Source organism: Oncorhynchus tshawytscha, linkage group LG13 (genome assembly GCF_018296145.1).
Source record: "Oncorhynchus tshawytscha isolate Ot180627B linkage group LG13, Otsh_v2.0, whole genome shotgun sequence".
Classification (NCBI taxonomy): Eukaryota; Metazoa; Chordata; class Actinopteri; order Salmoniformes; family Salmonidae; genus Oncorhynchus; species Oncorhynchus tshawytscha.
This window is the reverse complement of record NC_056441.1, coordinates 32,300,941-32,321,564: the sequence shown is the minus strand read 5'-3', so window position 1 is coordinate 32,321,564 and position 20,624 is coordinate 32,300,941. Positions and strand designations below refer to the sequence as shown.

The following is a 20,624-nucleotide window of genomic DNA, read 5'->3' as shown; positions in this document are numbered from 1 at the left end:
ACGTAAATAATAAACACATTGTTTGATATAGGAACAGCTCACATTTTCTTTTACTTTAGGGTATCTATAGTGCAGGAGGAGTTGACTCCTCTTAACGATGCTGATGCCACCTGCCCCATTGTTATAATTATTTTCTGTGCTTATCTCAGTGTCTCTTGTATGAGTGAGGTTAACTGCTGTTCGTTTATGACATTGCATTTCCCTTCATATTAATAACCACTCAATGTGACCTTGACATTCGCTGTTAGTATTGCGAGTGTGTGTGTCTGTCTGCGTGTGTGTGACTGTCTCAGCCTGTTTGTTTGTCTGCGAGATAAAGAAATGTAGTTTGTTGATAATGGCGTATTGATGCGGTTTGGAGTGGACTGGCCCTGAGGCCTCATCCTGACTGGTCAGGACTGAATGCACCTCTTCATGCTTCAGTACACACATGCAATTAAGGCATGGGGAACAGAGGACACTCACACGCACACACATACACACTTTCAGTGTACACTTCCTTTAAGGACAACCATCAATCATCCTGTTGTTGTGGACAATAGCCATTCAAAAGTGAGTGTAATGCAAATTCTCTCCCTCTCCTCTCTAACACACGCCGTTGCATTTATAAAACTTAAATACGCATAGACGTAACACTCTCTTACGTTGTGACAGTGAAACATACACATTCAAAAAACCGACCGTATGTGGACATGATGATTTGTTAGTAATAGTAGTCCTATGTAAACTGTTTACACTTGGGCCCAATGCGAGAAGCTCTTTTCAAAATGTATGCAAACTTAAGCTGTGGATGAAATCATTTTAAATGTACCAGGGAATGGGATGTGTATTTTCGACTTATTTGCAACCGTCATTGTATAGAGGCTAGTCCTCTAGACAAAGTTGTTGGTGCTCTTTGTATGGTCATAGCGTTGTTTTGTTTTTGATGACTGCAGCACGATAGCAGTTCCCCTCTGCTTGACCTCCTGGTGACTGTCAAATCAAATCAAATTCAATTGTATTTGTCACATGCGCCGAATACGACAGGTACAACCTTACAGTGAAATGCATACTTACAAGCCCTTAACCAACAATGCCATTTTTTTTAAAGAAAAATATGTGTTAAGTAAATAATAGATATGTAAAAGAAAATAAGAAATTAAAGTAACAAATAATTAAAGAGCAGTAGTAAGATAACAGTCGCAAGGCTATATACAGGGGGTACCGGTACAGAGTCAATGTGCGGGGGAACCGGTTAGTAATTGAGGCAATATGTACATGTAGGTAGAGTTAAAGTGACTATGCATAGATAATAAACAGAGAGTAGCATCAGCGTAAAAGGTGGGGGAAATGCAAATAGTCTGGGTAGCCATTTGATTAGCTGTTCAGAAGTCTTATGGCTTGGGAGAAGAAGCTGTTAAGATGCCTTGGACTTAGATGCTCTGGTACCACTTGCTGTGCGGCAGCAGAGAGAACAGTCCATGACTGACCATTTTTAGGACCTTCCTTTGACACCGCCTGGTATAGAGGTCCTGGATGGCAGGAAGCTTGGCCCAAGTGATGTACTGGGCCATACGCACTACCCTCTGTCGTGCCTTGCAGTCGGAGGCCGAGCAGTTGCCATACCAGACAGTGATGCAACCAGTCAGGATGTTCTCGATGGTGCAGCTGTAGAAGCTCCGTCCGAGAACTGTGTTCGCTCTGTCCCTGTCTGCCTCCGTCTGTCTCTGGGTTGTAAATATAGCCCAACAGATGTCAGTTAATGTATTGGTTGCGTGGTTATAATAAATTATTAGATTTATAATATGGCCTAATTGTTTTTTCTTGTTTTTTAGGTGTTTTTAATGATAATCTCTCCAGTCTTAATGATTGCTAAAGAAAATCCAACATCTACAGACCTATCCCTCATCACTATGAGAACCTTATGACTTTGGAACGCACGAGTCAGTTTTCTTCATTGGGGATCAACAGACACTTGAGCTGCCACAGCCCATGGAGGTGGTGTCGAAGCAGGAGCGGGCGGACCAAAGCAAGGCCGACGCTGTCAAGAGTGACCAGGAGGGGGACAATGCGATGGCCTCTGGCCACACCTGTGGTCTCTGCGGACGGAGCTTCCCTCTCCTTAGCTCGCTGTCCCAGCACATGCGCAGGCACACTGGAGAGAAGCCGTACAAGTGTCCTTACTGCGAACACCGGGCGGCCCAGAAGGGCAGCCTGAAAGTCCACATCCGCAGCCACAAGCTGGGCCTGTTCAGCCGAAGCCTGGTCAAGAAAGAAGAGGAAGGCAAGAAAAGGGAGGGGGAAGTGGAGGAGGATGGGGAGCAAGGACAAACACAGAGAGACCCCCAGCAACTGCTTAGTCCCGACAACAACCTTGCCAAAGGCACCTCGGCCAAGAAGCACAAAGTCAATGGCAAGACAAAAAAGAAAAGCTCAAAGAAGAAAGACGACGACGCAGTGATCCAGAATGACGGCAAGGAGGACAAATCACAAACCACGGCTGAGGGCAACTTATTTCCGGGAGGGACCAACTGGATGGACGAAAGGGTCGAGGAGGCCAATGCTGGCTCCTTCCCCTGCGGGTCTTGCAGCCAAGTCTTTTCCCAGGCCCTGCTCCTCAAGGCCCACATGAAGAAGCACCGCGGCTCCCTAGACCATGGCTGCCGCATCTGCGGCCGGCGCTTCCGCCAGGCCTGGTTCCTCCAGAGCCACATGCGGATTCATCGGGCCAAAAGCCAGCTGCGGGCTGGGGGTGGTGACAGCGGCGAGTCCCCGACCACCCTCAACGGGGTCCCCCGGGAGCCGGCGTCCCTGGTGAACGATGACTGTCTATACGAGCTGTGTGCCGGCTGCGGCAACTTCTTTTACGACCGCAAGACCCTCCGGCTGCACGAGAGGGTCCACAAGAGCCATACCCCCAACAAGCCACTGCAGCAAGACCCCGAAAATGGCTCGACATCACCCGCCGCCAAGAGTCGCTTCCTGGAATGCCTTAACCTCAGGGCAGCCGGGGCTGGAGAGGCAGCTATAGAGGGGAATCTTGGAAGACGGATCCCCGAGCTGGACCCGGTATGCAGTTACCAGGCCTGGCAGTTGGTCACCAGAGGGCATGTGGTTGAGGTGACAGATAAAAGTCTAGGCTGGGAGGAGAGGTTGGCGGATGCCGACGTGGTGTTTGACCAGGAGAAAGGCGAGTATGTGCCGCTGAAACAGGAGAAGCGGAAGAGGCAGCTGGACTCCTCCCAAAGCAGGAAGAAGAAAGGTTCCCAGGATGTTGTCGTTAATGGTGGTTGCGGTGGGATCTCCTACCAGCATGGTGACAGTAGAAATAGCCGCACCTTGTTGAATGGGCTCAGCCCAGAGACGTTTGGAATATTGCAGAAAAAGGTGAAAGATGGTCATCAAGCCAGCAAGCAAGCCACCAAATCAAACTCTTCCAGTCAGCCCAGCACACCAAGACAAGAACATTCTCTGTCTGCCTCTTCCATAAAGAGGAATAATATCAGGGACCCAACCTATGAAGGTAAGACAAAACCACACTATCACCTAGATTAGCAACAATAATTCGATTCGACCAAGGCATCTTGGTTGTATTTCACACTTCAAATCCTGATTGAAAAGGTAACATTTCTGAAAAAAGTAATCCTCAAAAGGAGCTTTTTTCAAGCCGCAGCAGTCTAAGGCACTGCATCTCAGTGCTACAGGCGTCACTACAGACAAGGGGTTCGATCACAGGTTGTGTCGCAGCCAGCCGTGACCGGGAGACCCATGAGGTGGCGCACAATTGGCCCAGCGTTGTCTGGGTTAGGGGAGGGTTTGGCTGGCCGGGATGTCCTTGTCCCATCGCGCTTTATTGACTCCTTGTGGCGGGCTGGGCACAAGCACGCTAACTTCGGTCGCCAGCTAACTTCGGTCGCCAGCTGAAAGGTGTTTCCTCCGACACATTGGTGCATCTGGCTTCCGGGTCAAGAATCAGTGCGGCTTGGCGGTGTCATGTTTCAGAGGAGTCATGACTCTCGACCTTCGCCTCTCCCGAGTCTGTACGGGAGTTGCGGCGATGGACAGTACTGTAACTACCACTTGGATATCACAAAAAGGGTAAAAAAAAATCAGAAAAAACAGAACAATTTTCCTTACTCTCACAGCAATAATAATGAAATAATCCCCCCAAAAATTCAGACATTACCATATTTCGCTAGTCATTCCCAAAGCCAACACCTACTTTGGCCGGCTTCCAGTTCTCTGCTGCCAATGGCTGGAACGAATTGCAAAAATCACTGAAGCTGGAGACTTATATCTCCTTCTCCAACTTTAAGCATCAGGGCAGTTTACCGATCACTGTACCTGTACACAGCCCATCTGTAAATAGCACACCCAACTACCTCATCCCCATATTGTTATTTTGTTTTTGCTCTTTTGCACCCCAGTATCTCTACTTGCACACCATCATCTGCACATCTATCACTCCAGTGTTAATGCTAAATTATAATTATTTCGCCTCTATGGCCTATTTATTGCCTCACCTCCCTAATCTTACTACATTTGCACACACTGTACATATACCTTTTCTATTGTGTTATTGACTGTACGTTTGTTTATGTTTATCCCAAGTGTAACTCTGTTTTGTTTTTGTTGCACTGCTATGCTTTATCTTGGCCCTGTTCGCAGTTGAGAACTTGTTCTCAACTGGCCTACCTGGTTAAATAAAGGTGAAATAAAACAAATAAAACATGGTTACATGGTAAATATGCCCATACTAGCAACTCTTGTAATGTTTGAAATTACACTCATGACATTGACAAGCAAAAAGTGATGGATATATTTATTATTCTGTAGCACTTTTCTCACATTTTGAAGTAGTATGGAAGTGGATGTCTTAGTAGTTGTCATGGAGCAGTACTCATACAGGTCAAATGGGTGTTCAACAGTTGCCTTTAGGGTGCCACTGCAAATTATATGGCTTTATGGCGCCATCGTGTGGCATGGATTGCCCATTCCACCCCTCATCCTACATAAAGGAATATGAAAGGCCATTGCATCTGGTACTGTGAGGCATAAACCTTTCTGTACCATTCATATAGCTTGACATTTGTTTGAATGTTTTCTGGAATATACTTAAGGGTTCATGAAGGCTTCATTCAACAGTAAAAGTTAAGTTGGACGTGAACACGGTTGAATTTAGCATGTATTGAAAATAGTTGAGTTGTTAGGCTAAATGACTAAAAAGGACTGATGAAAAGTAGCATTACAATGTCCTTCTCTCTCATCCACATGTTTGTGAAAGCTTATTAAATCTTCACACCTTGCTGAAGCTCATTTTCTTAAAATGTCTGTTTTTCAATGTGAGCTTAGTCTACCTGTACTCTGCTATCCACAGATACCAAGCCATACTTCTGCGAGCACTGTGACTTCCACACCAGCGACCCTTCTTGCCTCACGTTCCACATGCACAAGCTGCACAAGCACATCAGGGATGCACGTCATCACATACTGGAAGCAGTTATAGAAGACCCGAGCCACGGCACTCCCAAAGTCTCAGGTTACATGGAATATCTCCGGCTGAAGAGCACACTGCTCAGCCAGCCCTACTGGAATCCTCCTGGCCAGGAGAGGGCGGCATCGAGCGGGCAGTCTGAAAATTCGAGGAGCCTAAAGGTCAAAGGGCAATCCTCTCAGGAATCTATCATCAACGCCAGCCTCCTCAACCTGTCTGCCCCGCCCGAGGGCCAGCAGGAGGATAGTGATGCGAACCCTGTGGCAGCGCTGTCCGAGGGTAAGCTAGTCAGACACCAGTGTCCGTTCTGCACCCACACCACCCATTACCTGGAGGTGCTGTGGATCCACCAGCGTGTGGCCCACAGGGTGGATAGTGGCAGCTCCCTGGCCCCCAAGTGGGCCCCCTATGTCACCTGTTTCAAGGGCTCCAAGGCTGCTGGACGACGCACGGGGCCCCCGCCTTTCCTGGAAGGAAAAGACTGCCCAGCGCTCCCAGTGCCCCGGTCCCAGCGCACCAAAGCCCCAGGTTCCACTGACACGCAACCTTCAGGTGGAGGCACCAAGAGGCCAAAGACCCACACAAGCACCACAACTACTACTGTCCAGTCCAACATCAGCCAGGCCATGATGTCAGGGTCACGTACCTCCACAAGGTCACCCACTGGTGGTGGGAAGTCGCTCCTACCTCAAAAGAAGAGGTTGTCAAGCCTCCCAAACCATACGGGGGAGGTGGCAAATAAGAGCGCCCGATCTAAAACAGAAGCCCACCCTAAAGTTCCTGCCGCCGCCACCACCGCCGCCTCAACCAGCATCCGAGGATTCACCCAGCAGTCAACAAGCAGACCCAAATCTGGAAGCCATCATCGGGCTGCTGCCGGGGGAAGCCTGCTTCCGCAAGAGGGCCTCGGCTTTATTCTTGCCAGGAACCATGGCAGGGCCGACCACACATCCCATCTTACCCCAGAGAGAACTCACTTACACCCCCAGCCCCGTCCACACCCACACCCACACAGCCATCCACAGGATCCCCCTGCAGCCCTGAAAGGTCAAGACCTTTGGTCAGTCACAAACATGTTTGGTGCGCAGGGCAGCAGTGGGTACCTGGCACCCACCACTGTCTTTGGCCATGGGAAGAGGGAGTTGACGGCTGGGGACAGCAGAGACTCCCCGATGGACATGGACATCCTGGGTCTGTTGAAGAACTACAACCCCCATGACCTGGCAGCTCTCTACCAGCACTGGGGCTTTGTAGATCCCAGGCTTGACCAACAAGGTAAGGGGTAGTCCGTTTTTTTCTACCTTTTATTTAACTAGGCAAGTCAGTTAAGAACAAATTCTTAGTTACAATGACAGCACAGTGGGTTAACTGCCTTGTTCAGGGGCAGAATGACAGATGTTTTACCTTGTCAGTTTAGGGATTTGATCTAGCAACCTTTCCGTTACTGGCCATACGCTCTAACCACTGGGCTACCTGCGGCCCCAATGCCATTAATGACAATGGCATTGATTTTGTATTTTTAATATTGTTCACCACAGCCATACATAATTCAGCATGTAGAGGAAGAGAAATATGCATTCACAAAACTGACCATGTACTGTACACTCAGGTCACTTTGAGAGTAGCAGCTCTAACCTGCAGCCTGTCGTCGTAGATCCCATCATCATCCTCTTTAGCCCTTTGAGTCACATGTAATAACGTGACCTTTTGTAGTATGAGTTTTTCATTTCAGTTGTCCGCCGCCTTTTCTGTTTTTCTACGAGTGTTTTGGCATGAATGCTAATAGCTTGGGGGAAACATGTTTACCAAGGCCGACAGAAGGACATTGCATGTTTCTGCCGGTGATAGTACCAGTCAAGGAATAGGTCTCTCTGTCTGCTGTCGACCTGTGTGTGTGTGTGTGTGTGTGTGTGGGTGTGTGTGTCACAGTGGACAGGGAGGACGGCTCATAATAATGGCTGGAACAGAGTATTTTGGCTGGAATGGAGTGATTGGAATGGTATCGAACACATGAATGTGTTTAAAAGCATTACATTCACTCCATTCCAGCCATTATTATGAGCCGTCTTCCCCTCAGTAACCTCCGCTGGTGTACCAGTATGTGCGTGCATGGATCACAGTGACACAGATGGGCAGTGGGCACCCAGTACTGTGTGACAAGGATAAGGGTGTGTGTGTCTGAGCGAGAGAAAGGGAGAATGAAAGAGGTGGCATCGAGGCTACAGACACACACACACACACACACACACAGTAAATTCCACTCCCAGAACATCAGAGACCTGACACAATTGGGGTGACAGCAGGAGAAAGAGCAGTGAGCAAGTACAGGGAAAGAGAGGGAGAAACAACAAGGAGCGAAAGAGTGACCTAGTGAGAGGGATATGCAGACACAGAGAGAGAAGAAGAGCAAGAGGAGGACATCTGACATGTGACACGGGAGCGCTGGCCAAAGGCACATCAGAGGCCAGGCAGTTTAATTTGCGGTAATATATGCGTTACCTCCCAGGCAGCCAGGGGCTGTGTCAGGGCTGTCAGATTTGGTACGAAAGTTGTCATCCACTGCTCTGAATTAAGCCCACCCCTCCCCCATCTTAATGGCACATCGGAAGTACTAATGAGCCCAATACTCTGTGGCTTAGGTGTTCGCGGTTAGCGTCACTGCCTCCAGCACACATGCATACCTGTGTCTGCATGAGTTCAAATCTAACCCACAGTCACTCTCCTATTCTATCACTCTGACTTTATTCTGTTCAATAAAAAATCTGAAAGAAAAACCCAATGGGCTAACTAGCTAGCTACTGTTTCTGCATAATACTTGCCTGCTGCACAGCGCCAGTAAAAAGATTGGATAAGTTAACATTGCGTGAGATAAACAATTTATCAATGGAACAGGTTCCAACACTGCAATTAGAGCTAGCTGGCTAGCTAACGCTAGCATACTTTAGCAGGTCAGCTGCGATGGTAGATAGCTAGCTAGCCTATACTCCATGAACAAAGCAAACTATCTAGTTCGAACAATAGAGGAAAGAGTGTGGTGTTAATGATTTTTTAAAAACTGGTACCAAACGGAGTATGTTTGTTAGATAATCCATCTGGTCCGACGGTGTTCGGCAGTCGGCGTTCCTATGCATTCTTGTGTTCAGACTTTTGATGGTTACAACCCAGAATTGGATTGCTGTAAGCAGAGGATGAATGGATTGGTGCAAGAGCAGATTTGCACGCACAAAAACACATACCCCCACACACACAAAGTGTGTTGTGCCTGTGAATGCCAGTCTGCGTGCTTTTGTCCTTGGATGGCAGTCCCTCAACTTTGAACAAACACATTTGCTTGTGACACTGACCTGTGAAAATGTTTCTACATGATTAATCAGATGTCAGTTATGGGGGATGTACAGTAATTGGTGTGTGTGCATGCTAATGAGATGCCTGACCACCAGCACAGTGACCATTGGTCCTCTGTAGCTCAGTTGGTAGAGCATGGGGCTTGCAAAGCCAGGATAGTGGTTTTGATTCCCTGGACCACACATATGTAAAATGTATGCACTTATAACTGACTAAGTTGCTTTTGATAAAAGTGTCAGCTAAATGGCATATATATATATATCACACACACACACAGTACCAGTCAAAAGTTTGGACACACCTACTCATTCAAGGGTTTTCTTTTTTTAATTAGAAAAAAAAACTATTTTCTACATTGTAGAGTAATAGGGTAGACATCAAAACTATGAAATAACACATATGGAATCATGTAATAACAAAGTGTTTAGCAAATCAAAATATATTTTAGATTTTAGATTCTTTAAAGTAGCCACCCTTTGCCTTTTATGATAGCTTTGCACACTCTTGGCATTCTCTCACCCGACCTAGAATTATTTTCCAACAGTCTTGAATGAGTTCCCACATATGCTGAGCACTTGTTGGCTGCTTTTCCTTCACTCTGAGGTCCACTCATCCCAAACCGTCTCAATTGGTTTGAGGTGCAAGTTCTCCCACTTAAAAAGATGAGAGGGCTGTAATTTTCATCATAGGTACACTTCAACTATGACAGACAAAATAAGAAAAAAAATCCAGAAAATCACATTGTAGGAATTTTAATGAATTTATTCGCAAATTATGGTGGAAAATAAGTAAGACACATGCACATTTGTGGCCTGCTGAAGGTCATTTTGCAGGGCTCTGGCAGTGCTCCTCCTGCTCCTCCTTGCACAAAGGCGGAGGTAGCGGTCCTGCTGCTGGGTTGTTGCCCTCCTACGGCCTCCTCCAAGTCTCCTGATGCTACCAGGAGACAGGCCAGTACACCTCCATGCTCTGTACACTACGCTGACAGACACAGCAAACCTTCTTGCCACTGCTCGCATTGATGTGCCATCCTGGATGAGCTGCACTACCTGAGCCACTTGTGTGGGTTGTAGATTCCGTCTCATGCTACCACTAGAGTGAAAGCACCGCCAGCATTCAAAAGTGACCAAAACATCAGCCAGGAATCATAGGAACTGAGAAGTGGTCTGTGGTCCCCACCTGCAGAACCACTCCTTTATTGGGGGTGTCTTGCTAATTGCCTATAATTTCCACCTGTTGTCTATTCCATTTGCTTCCTAAGTGGACAGTTTGATTTAGTGTATATATATGTGTGTGTATATATATATATATATATATATATATATATATATATATATATATATATATATATATATATATATATATATCCCACAAATCAATTGAAAACCAAAAACAAGCCATCGCTTTTTCCCGCTTGTCACTCCAAGGCAATATTACCCTGAAATCTAAACTGAATATTTCCCTAAAAATACAACAGATACCTTTTAACTTACTGTGATATTATTAGGTTAAGTTTTTTTCTTCTAACTTTTCATTGTGAAGGTCTTGGGATTCTGAAGTGTTGCTCTGTCTCTCTTGTTTCTACAGCGATACTGCAGTACAATGGACATTTTGGAAATGAAGTCCATTCCTCCACGGAGGCCTCCAAACAAGTATGCTACTTTCCATGTTTGGGTTTTGTTTAGCTAGAAATAGAATCCGTCTCCTTACTGTGTGCCCTTCCATGTATATCTCCCTCTGCAATCCGCCTATCCCGTCAATAACAAAATACTAATGGTATTTAGACCTTTAAAAAATCCCTCACCACTCTTTTCTGCTCCCAGCTCTGAGAATCCAAAAGAGAAATCAGTGTTTGAAACACTAAAGGCGAGGCAGTGATACTTGAGTGTCTGTGTCAGACTGCTGTCTCCCTCTTTCTCTGTTTGGTACGAGGAGCTGACAGGAACACAAAAAAATAAAAAAGCCTTGACATCCCCCCTTGGGGTAAACAATCGTGCGTCTCCATATGGCATGTCAACATCCTGCCAATCATGACCACACGCAGGCCCTCCTGGACTCTCTCTACCTACCTGTCTGTTGTTCTCTTCTTATTTTCTTCCTCTTCTGTTGCCTTTGTAATGCATGAGACGTGAGGACACACTGACACACACCGAAAGAGTAACTCACACAAACTGACATTTTTGCATAATCCGAAACACACATTCAGACACAGAAGTATACTTGCACACACACAAATACACTCATAGAAAGACAACAGACACTCAGCAACACAAACATGTCTTGGTATGATCTGTGATCTGACTCCGCTTTGCCCCTTGTCTCTGTCCTCTACAGGTGAGCGGCCGTTCCTCTACTTCCACAACCTCTCTTAGGAAGGGGACATGAAAACTCTGCATGCCACATGCCCTGAAAACTCGACTTCCCAAAATGCACTGCTGCAAGATGAGAAGCCTGCAGTCCCTCACAGGAACCAAGCCATGACTACAGGAGAACAGTGACTCTTCACTTGAGGGGCCCAATTGTCTCAAGGGACACTCTTTGTCTACAACTAACTAACCCTCCCGGACTGATAAAGCTACCATTACATGTGGACGTGACAGAGTGGAAATTCTTCCCCAACTGGGGTGTGAACTCAAAACCCTCTACACTGTAACTCAACATACTCAAGAAGCACCGTCAATACCTCGGACACAGAAAGGACAAGGCGTTTCTGCATCCAGAGTGGCAGAACTTCTCAGGAATGCAGTAGCGATGCACTTAACCATCTGCTACATCACACACGGGGCTTAGATGTTTATGTGGTGACAGTATACTGACCTAGAGATGGTGTAGTTGTTTAGCTCATGGTGATTGAGTTCAGGCTGGGTTAGTGATAACTGATTCTAAATCAGTTGTTAAAGGGCAGAAAACCAGGATCCCCCAGGGTGTTTTATGTAACCTTCAATGCAAACCCTTTTAATCCATGTCAGAGCAAAAAGACAAGCAAAGACTGAAACTTTCATATTATATCCCTCCAGAGAATTGATAGAACATTTTGAAGTAATCGGATTGGAATGTGTGTTTACTGTGAATGTGTGTGTTAGTGTTTTAGTCATCTGTTTATTTGAGCTTTTGACACTTTTTTTTTGTGTGTTATTTGGAAACTGTTTGGATTGGTCAGCCACCTCACACAAGCAAAGTTACCATCCACCTTGAAAGCTGGAATCTTTAATAGTAAAACTGCCATGTCCATTTGTGATATTACAACAAGAAACATATTACTGCAAACAACAAACACATTTTTTTCTCTCGGACATCATAGAACAGCAGCATATATTCATTATTCTTAAAACAAACAAAAAAGTATACCTTGATGCACGACGCTCCCCACCTCTGCTTCGTCCAACAAACAAAATCAATAACAATGGCCATGGGGTGGACAGTGGTATGGTTTCCCTCACTGAGGAGTTTCTCCCATCTTTAAGCAACAATAATGAGGCGGCTGTTTGTGGCTTACCGTCCATCTCCAGCCATGTTTACATGAACAACAACGATGCTAGACTCTGCTGACCGGGGATGTAGTGGAGGGTAAACACACTAAATGCTGGCAAGTAGCCTCGAGGTTGGAGCGTTGGGCCAGTAACCGAAAGGAATACGAATACTGGAGCCAACCATGTGTCGGGTGTACCCTTGAGCAAGGCACTTAACCCTAATTGCTCCAGGGGCGCTGTACAACGGCAACCCTGGTCGTGACCCAACTCCCTGCGAGTGACTTGAGGAGTTGGGATATGCAAAGAAATATATATATAATCCATTATAAACATATTATTTACTCACCTTTTTAAGTTGTGAAATGACGTTTACCCACTTATTATTGCGTTCCCAGCGTAGATCAAAGCTCAGAACGCAAATTCTCTTGATGAGTTCTACTCGCGCCTTCCTTCTTTTAGCGAACAGCAAAACTCTGCCCTCTCGCGAATCGCAGCACAGACCGAGGGCCAGTGAATCAAACTACCCCAGCAGACCAACGGCAAGTGGCTATAAAAGTAGGCAACAAGAGACGTCGCTGACATACTAGTGGGTTTGCGAGATGCCGTACATAATTGTATTATTTTTTCCTAAACATACGCGACTCCAGCCATGTCTACAGACATCCCTCAAACAAACAAAAAACCTGACTCTTGGAGAATGAGTGTACAACTGGCAAATAGTTGCGTATAGATATGTCAGTCAGGTGGCAGAGACTTCTAGTATTGCTATAACATTTTAAATTATTAAAGGGCTCTGGCTAGTGTTAGCCAGCTAGCTAGCTGGATGAAGAAAGAAGCTAATGTTAAATGGCGCTTGACCAGAGCAGGGGCAAAATATAGGCTACTAAGTTCTCATCATAAATTTGCTTTACAGAGAGTACTGAAATGTTTATAACTAACCCAAGATAGACCAGAGCCTGTCATTTCCAAAGGGAGCAAATTAATCATAGTGGGCAGAATAACTAAGGAGGTGGGCAGAGCCAAGCACAAGTTAGTTTGATCCTACTGGAGCGTTCTAGCATTTATTTGCATATGTCCTTTAGGGAACGACTACTCTGAAGTGCGCATGTGCAATAACTACATTTACCCTTACCCTCCTACTAAATAACACAACTTTGGGAAAGGGTAAAGTCTACAAAACACAGTCCACTGTTACAGATTCTAGTTTTGGAAACAGAAAACTGTATGGAGATCAAATGTTTAATCAATGATTTATTTTTGCGGAATGTCGGCCAAAATCCATCTCGCTCTATCTTCTTCCACTGCCGGCAACTATGCTTCCTCTCATCACCATATTTGGTAGTGGGTGGAAATGCCAACCGGATGCTTCACATTTATACATCAGGTGAAATATCTGGCTCATTGTTCTATCTGTGGGACTAGTCAGACAGACGGTGGCGAGGCTGTTGCAGGCTGCAAAGCATGCAGGAGGCGGCAGAGGAGACACAGAGAGAGGGGAAGCAAGCAGAGAGCGAGAGGTTAGTACAGTGGTTCCCAAACTTGGGGTCGGGGCACCCTGTGGGGTCCCCTGAGAAAATCTGTACTAATCTTATTAGACAAATTAAGAACGTACAAAAAAAAAAGACATTTCAATATCTCCCCATATCCTACCTTCCCTATAAGCCTACAGTAAAATGCAAACAATACAGATATAACAATGTAACACGTCTTCCTGTATTTCGTTAGTCTTCTCTTGATCGCCCACTGGACTTTATAGTTTACCCACCCATTGTTTTACCACTATGTCAATGCTGCTGACTATGTATGTTCTGTCGCGTTAAGCCTGTGTATCCACTCAAGTGGATATCCCAACATTGGAAGACTGGCTTCCGTTGCTAGGGAGCACTGACCATGTGGAACATTTCAAACATGGTGTTTCTCAGACCTCAGAAAGTTGTCTTCTGTTGAGATAAGTCCACGTGCCGGGCTATGTGATCCAGACGGAATGGAAAATGAATCCAAAACAAATGCATGGAAAAGGAAAGCACTATGTAACTTACAGATTTGCAGTGCTTCATGCATATAGCTGGATCTACACAACCAATGATGTTGTGGACTTGGAACAGAAGGACACTTTTGAGGTCTGAGAACAGAAAATGTCCCTTTAGATGGTAATGTGCAGTTTGACTCCATAAAAATGACTACTCTTCAATGAGGAGGATTGTGGGTCAGTCTTGGATTGTCTGTTTCGAAAAAAACACTGTTCTTTAGTTCCTTTTTGCTGTGTTTTACTTTTTGTGTTTTGCTGGATCACTGGATATCTGTCTTTAGAAATGGCTTCTGCAGTTTTTCCCCAAGTTATTTTAGCTGCGCACAAGGAAAGAAAGCCATCCATGTTAAAGAAGTACCAATCTTATGTTATTACTACGTTATTTATTGAATATTATATGATAGTTATCCACCTTGATTGATTGTCGTATGTTTAAAAAAAAAAAAGGTTGAAAAAAGGTTTAATGAATTGAAGTCAGAATGATATAGATCGTAAAACGATAGACGTTTGTAATAAGAAAAGGTTGGGGCTTAGATGGACATGTGTTAATCAGAACGCTTCATGATGATTTGCAATGTTCACTCAGTGCTGAGATATTCTGTGACTTTTAGGACTTTAGATGATGAGGCTGTATTTTCAAAGTATTTATATTGCATAATACCTGTTAGTACAAATAAAACTTGATATATTTACATGGGCTTGATATTGGTCATTTACTTATCCAATAGGCTCTTTCATCAGCCTTTGAGGTGGTATGTTTATGACAATCACACACATGAACATATAAATGGTTGTGATTATGTAACGTGAAAAGTTCAATCACAGGTATTTCACAGGTATCACAGGTGTTTGTAATCGGCATAATTTATCTCTCATAATTGTTAAAAAGTGCTTGGTAAAGCTCTTACACCAATTATTCTAGCTCATATAGTTCTATTAGAAGGTAAAAAGTGTTACAAAGCAATATGGATGGAATTTGACATTCATTTTCTGAGAGGATGGATATACAACGAGTGTAGAAAACATTAGGAACACCTTCCTATTATTGAGTTTCACCCTCTTTTGCCCTCAGAACAGCCTCAATTTGTCAGGCATGGACTTTACAAGGTGTCAAGTGTTCCACAGGGATGCTGGCTGGCCCATGTTAAATATCCTTCTTTAACATGTCTCCTCGCCTTCATCTACACTAACTTCAGTGTATATTTGGCCTTGCGTTTCAGGTATTACCCTGCTGAAAAGTGGATTTGTCTCCCAGTGTCTGTTGGAAAGCAGAATGAACCCGATTTTCCTCTAAGACTTTGCCTGTGCTTCGCTCTACTCCTTTTATATGTATCCTAAAAAAAACTCCCTAGTCCTTGCCGATTACAAGAATACTGATAACATGATTCAGCCACCATCGTGCTTGAAAATATGAAGAGTGGTACTCAGTGATCAGTTTCGTGTTGGATTCGCTCCGAACGCTATGCTTTGTATTGTTTTGGATGCATGTTTTGGAATATTTGTATTCTGTACAGGCTTCCTTTTTCCCCCCACTGTCATTTAGGTTAATATTGTGGAGTAACAACAATGCTGTTGATCCATCCTTAGTTTTCTCCTATCCCAGCCATGTAACATTGTAATTGGTTTAAAATCACCATTGGTGAAATCCCTGAGTGGTTTCCTTCATGTCCTGCAACTGAGTTAGGAAGGTCGCCTGTAACTTTGTAGCGACTGGGTGTGTTGATACACCATCCAAAGTGTAATTAATAACTTTGCCATGCTCAAAGGGATATTCCATGTCTGCTTTTTTTCTCTCTCTTTTTTACCTATCTACCAATAGATGCCCTTCTTTGCGAAGCATTGGAAAACCTCTGGTGTTTGTCCTTGAATCTGTGCTTGAAATGCACTGCTCGAGTAAGGGATATTACGGGTAATTTCATGTGTGGGGCACAGAGATGGGGTAGTAATTTAAAAAATGATGTTAAACACCATTATTTCACACGTAGTCCATGCAACTTATTATCTGACTTGTTACGCACATTTTTACCCTGGAACTTATTCAGGCTTGCTTGGCATAACAAATACTTATTGAATCAAGACGTTTTAGCTTTTATTAATTTGTAAACATTTCTAAAACCATAATTCCACTTTGATATTATGGAGTATTGTGTGTAAGATCAGTGACACATCTTAAATGTAATCCATTTCAAATTCAGGCTGTAACACAGCAAAATGTGGGAAAAGTCCAGTGGTGTGAATACTTTCTGAAGGCTCTGTATGTTGTTCCAAGATAAACCATGTTCAAATGAAAATGTTAAGTTAGAAACATAAACATGAACATAATTCAAATCATTTGCTCAAAGAATAGAAAAGCATAGGCAATAAAATCTCAATGTGTGTAACCATCTTCGTCTTCATCGGATGAGGAGTAGGAAGGATCGAACTAAAACGCAGCGTGGTAAGTGTCCATGATTATTTATTATACCAGAACACGAAAAATACAAAATAACAAAGTGAATGTAAGAAATGAAAATCGAAACAGTCCTGAAAGGTGAAAACAGGAAACAACTACCCACAAACACCAGGTGGGAAAAGGCTACCTAAGTATGGTTCTCAATCAGAGACAACGATAGACAGCTGCCTCTGATTGGGAACCATACCAGGCCAAACACATAGAAAAGAAAACAGAACAACAACATAGAATGCCCACCCACATCACACCCTGACCAAACAAAAAATAGAAACATACAAAGCAATCTACGGTCAAGGCGTGACAATGTGGCGTTCAGCAAGGATCTAACCTTTACCACAGTTCACACCACATTCCCTGCCATTGTGTCCTGGAGGTTGTGTCAACTGACAAGGTCCCTGTCTTGAAGCTGGAGCAAAACATTTATTTATTTTACCTTTATTTAACTAAGCAAGTCAGTTTAAGAATAAATTCTTATTTACAATGACTGCCTACCCCGGCTAAACCCTAACGACGCTGGGCCAATTGTGCACTGCCCTATGGGACTCCCAATCACGGCCAGCTGTGATACAACCTGGAATCGAACCATGTCCGTAGTGATGCCTCTAGCACTGAGATGCAGTGCCTTAGACCGCTGCGCCACTCAGGATGTATAAGAAAAAAACAAATGTCACATTTACATAACTATTCAGACCCTTTACTCAGTACTTTGTTGAAGCACCTTTGGTAGTGATTACAGCCTTGAGTCTTCTTGGGTATGACGTTACAAGCTTGGCACGCCTGTATTTGGAGAGTTTTTCCTATTCTTCTTTGCAGATCCTCTCAAGCTATATCAGGTTGTATGGGGAGCATTGCTGCACAGCTATTTTCAGGTCTCTCCAGAGATGTTCGATCGAGTTCAAATCTGGCCTCTGGCTGGGCTACTCAAGGACATTAAGAAACTTGTCCCAAAGCCACTCCTGCATTGTTTTGGCTGTGTGCTTAGGGTTGTTGTCCTGTTGGAAGGTGAATCTTCGCCCCCAGTCTAAGGTACATGATCTCTCTGTACTTTGCTCTGTTTATCTTCCCCTTGATTCTAGTCTCCCAGGCCCTGCCGCTGAAAAACATCCCCAGAGCATGTTTCTGCCACCACCATGCTTCACTGGCTTCTGTCTAGCCACTCTACCCTAAAGGCCTGATTGGTGGAGTGCTGACGAGGTTGTCCTTCTGGTTGTCCTTCTGGAAAGTTCTCCCATCTCCACAGAGGAACTCTGGAACTTTATCAGAGTGACCATTGGGTTCTTGGTCACCTCCCTGACCAAGGCCTGTCTCCCCTGATTGCTCAGTTTGGCCTAGGAAGAGTCTCGGTGGTACCAAACTCCTCCATTTAAGAATGATGGAGGCCACTGTGCTCTTGGGGACCATCAATGCTGCAGAAATGTTTTGGTACCCTTCGGGCAGATCTGTGCCTTGACACAATCCTGTCTCGGAGCGCTATGGACAAATCCTTCAACCTCATGGCTTGGTTTCTTTTCTTACATGCACTGTCAACTGTGGGACCTTACCATAGACAGGTGTGTGCCTTTCCAAATCATGTCCAATCAATTGAATTTACCACAGGTGAATTCAATCAAGTTGTAGAAATATCTCAAGAATGATAAATGGAAACGTTCAAGGATTTTTCTTTATTTTTTGCTATTTTCTACCTTGTAGAATAATAGTGAAGACGTAAAAACTATGAAATAACACACATGGAATCATGTAGTTACCAAAAAAGTGTTAAACAAATGAAAATTTATTTTAGATTTTTCAAAGCTGTCATCAAGGAAAATGGTGGCTACTTTGATGAATTTCAAATATAACAAGTATTTTGATTTGTTTAACAGTTTTTTGGTAATGACATGATTCCATGTGTGTTAGTTCATAGTTTTTATGTCTTCACTATTGAAACACAGATTGAAAACCTGTGGTCTGAATGGAAGAGGGCAGTCCATAAACACAGAAGGATTATCTGGAAGGATTATGTATGGAAGAACTTTCTAACATCCCTCACAATGTGTTTTCCAACTCCTCTTAGAACATTTGTGAAAAAGGCTCAGTGCTGTTATCCTCGCAAGGTGTGCTATTGAAAGGTATTGACAACTTATTTTTTTTTTGTATACATACATTTTTGCTCATCTTTATCAAGCGTGTCAATCATTTCAGACCCCCCTTTTCTCATTGATTCTTGAAGAACTTAACTTATAAATGCCTCATGAGCTTAATTAATTAACCCAACTTTCGTGCCACAGCAGAACCCAAAATATAAACTTGTTTTACTCAAATGAATGTAAATAAACACTTTAGAGCCTCAAAACATGGTTAAAACTAATGTTGATATCATGGATGTTCAGTCCTTGCATCCATTGCTTTGTCCATGAATTTGAGATTTCTTACAATTCTCCAGGCCCATCCTTCAGCTTTCACCGAAACAGAGGGTGGTTGGACCCTACCCTAACCTTAACTTTATGTCCACATTACAACTCAACCCTAAGCCTAACCCTAGCCTCAACCCTAACTTCATATCCATATTCACATCCCAGTTCAACCCTAACCCTAACCTCAACCCTAACTTCATATCCTAATCCACATCCCAGTTCAACCCTAACCCTAGCCTCAAGCCTAACTTCATATCCATATCCACATCTCAGTTCAACTCTAACCCTAGTCTCAACCCTAACTTCATATCCATATCCACATCCCAGTTCAACCCTAACCCTAGCCTCAACCCTAACTTCATATCCACATCCCAGTTCAACTCTAACCCTAGCCTCAACCCTAACTTCATATCCACATCCCAGTTCAACCCTAACCCTAGCCTCATTCCTAACTTCATATCCATATCCACATCCCAGTTCAGCCCTAAGCCTAGCCTCAACCCTAACTTCATGTGCATTTTCACATCCCAGTTCAACTCTAACCCTAGCCTTAACCCTAACTTCACACCCCAGTTCAACCCTAACCCTAGCCTCAACCCTAACTTCATATACACATCCACATCCCAGATCAACCCTAACCCTAGCCTCAACCCTAACTTCATATACACATCCACATCCCAGATCAACCCTAAATGTAGGCATGGTGTAAGTACAATTTCTATCAGGAGATGGCGCACAATACCAAGGATTGGGTGGAGAAGAGTTCAGCTGCAAAGGATGAAAGGCATAAAATAATATTACTGTCCATTCAGGATAAACTATGGCTCATTTATAGACAAAAGTTAGAAAACGTCACCCACATCACATAATACAAGAAATAAAAATGCCATAGCAACATTATTAAATATATATAGTTACGTGTGGATTGTCAAAAGACATCAGTAACAACCCTCGGTATAGCCATCCGCTTAAACAATGGGCATACATTGGGCAGCTAAGCACAGATCCATTATCAGTTTTGCTATTTTAATCAAAACGATTGGAATTGGATTTAAGCTGAGGTAAACTGGCCCCACTCAGGTGTGAAAATTTAGGTGAAAAATGTTTGTTTACCAAGCACAAAACATCTTAAATCGAAATCAACAGTTTCCGTCCATGCCTCAAATCCTTTCATCCTTTCTGTTCCGTCGCATCCGCTGGCAACACCTCGGTGAACTCCTTCCGATGCTTTTTGAACACACACACACAGCAGCATGCACCTATCACATCCTGTTTGTCAATGGGACCACATCATCTCTAGGCGTAGTGACAGTGTCAGTCATCCGCCTAAAATACACAGATCATGGCTAGAGCCACGAGCAGAGGACCAGTGAGTTTTGTGTTGGCCATAGGGCCCAGAGAGTAGATCATGTCACCAGTCAGTCTGGGAGAAGGAGATGGGTTGGCATATGTTCTTTGATGG

At 44.1% G+C, this 20,624-nt stretch overlaps 1 protein-coding gene across 2 annotated transcripts in view; it reads left to right on the top strand.

The window, feature by feature from the left end:
- Positions 1–13,950, top strand: part of LOC112264700 (zinc finger protein 516) — a 29,886-nt gene extending 15,936 nt beyond the window's left edge. For both annotated transcript variants that reach the window (XM_024441475.2, XM_042295522.1), the window contains exons 2-5: positions 1,815–3,502; positions 5,357–6,748; positions 10,406–10,470; positions 11,153–13,950. In XM_024441475.2, coding sequence (XP_024297243.1) covers positions 1,972–3,502; positions 5,357–6,748; positions 10,406–10,470; positions 11,153–11,203 — 3,039 coding nt within the window. In that variant the 5' untranslated portion in view covers positions 1,815–1,971 and the 3' untranslated portion in view covers positions 11,204–13,950. The remainder of the gene's footprint in view (positions 1–1,814; positions 3,503–5,356; positions 6,749–10,405; positions 10,471–11,152) is intronic.
- Positions 13,951–20,624: the final 6,674 nt, after the last annotated feature.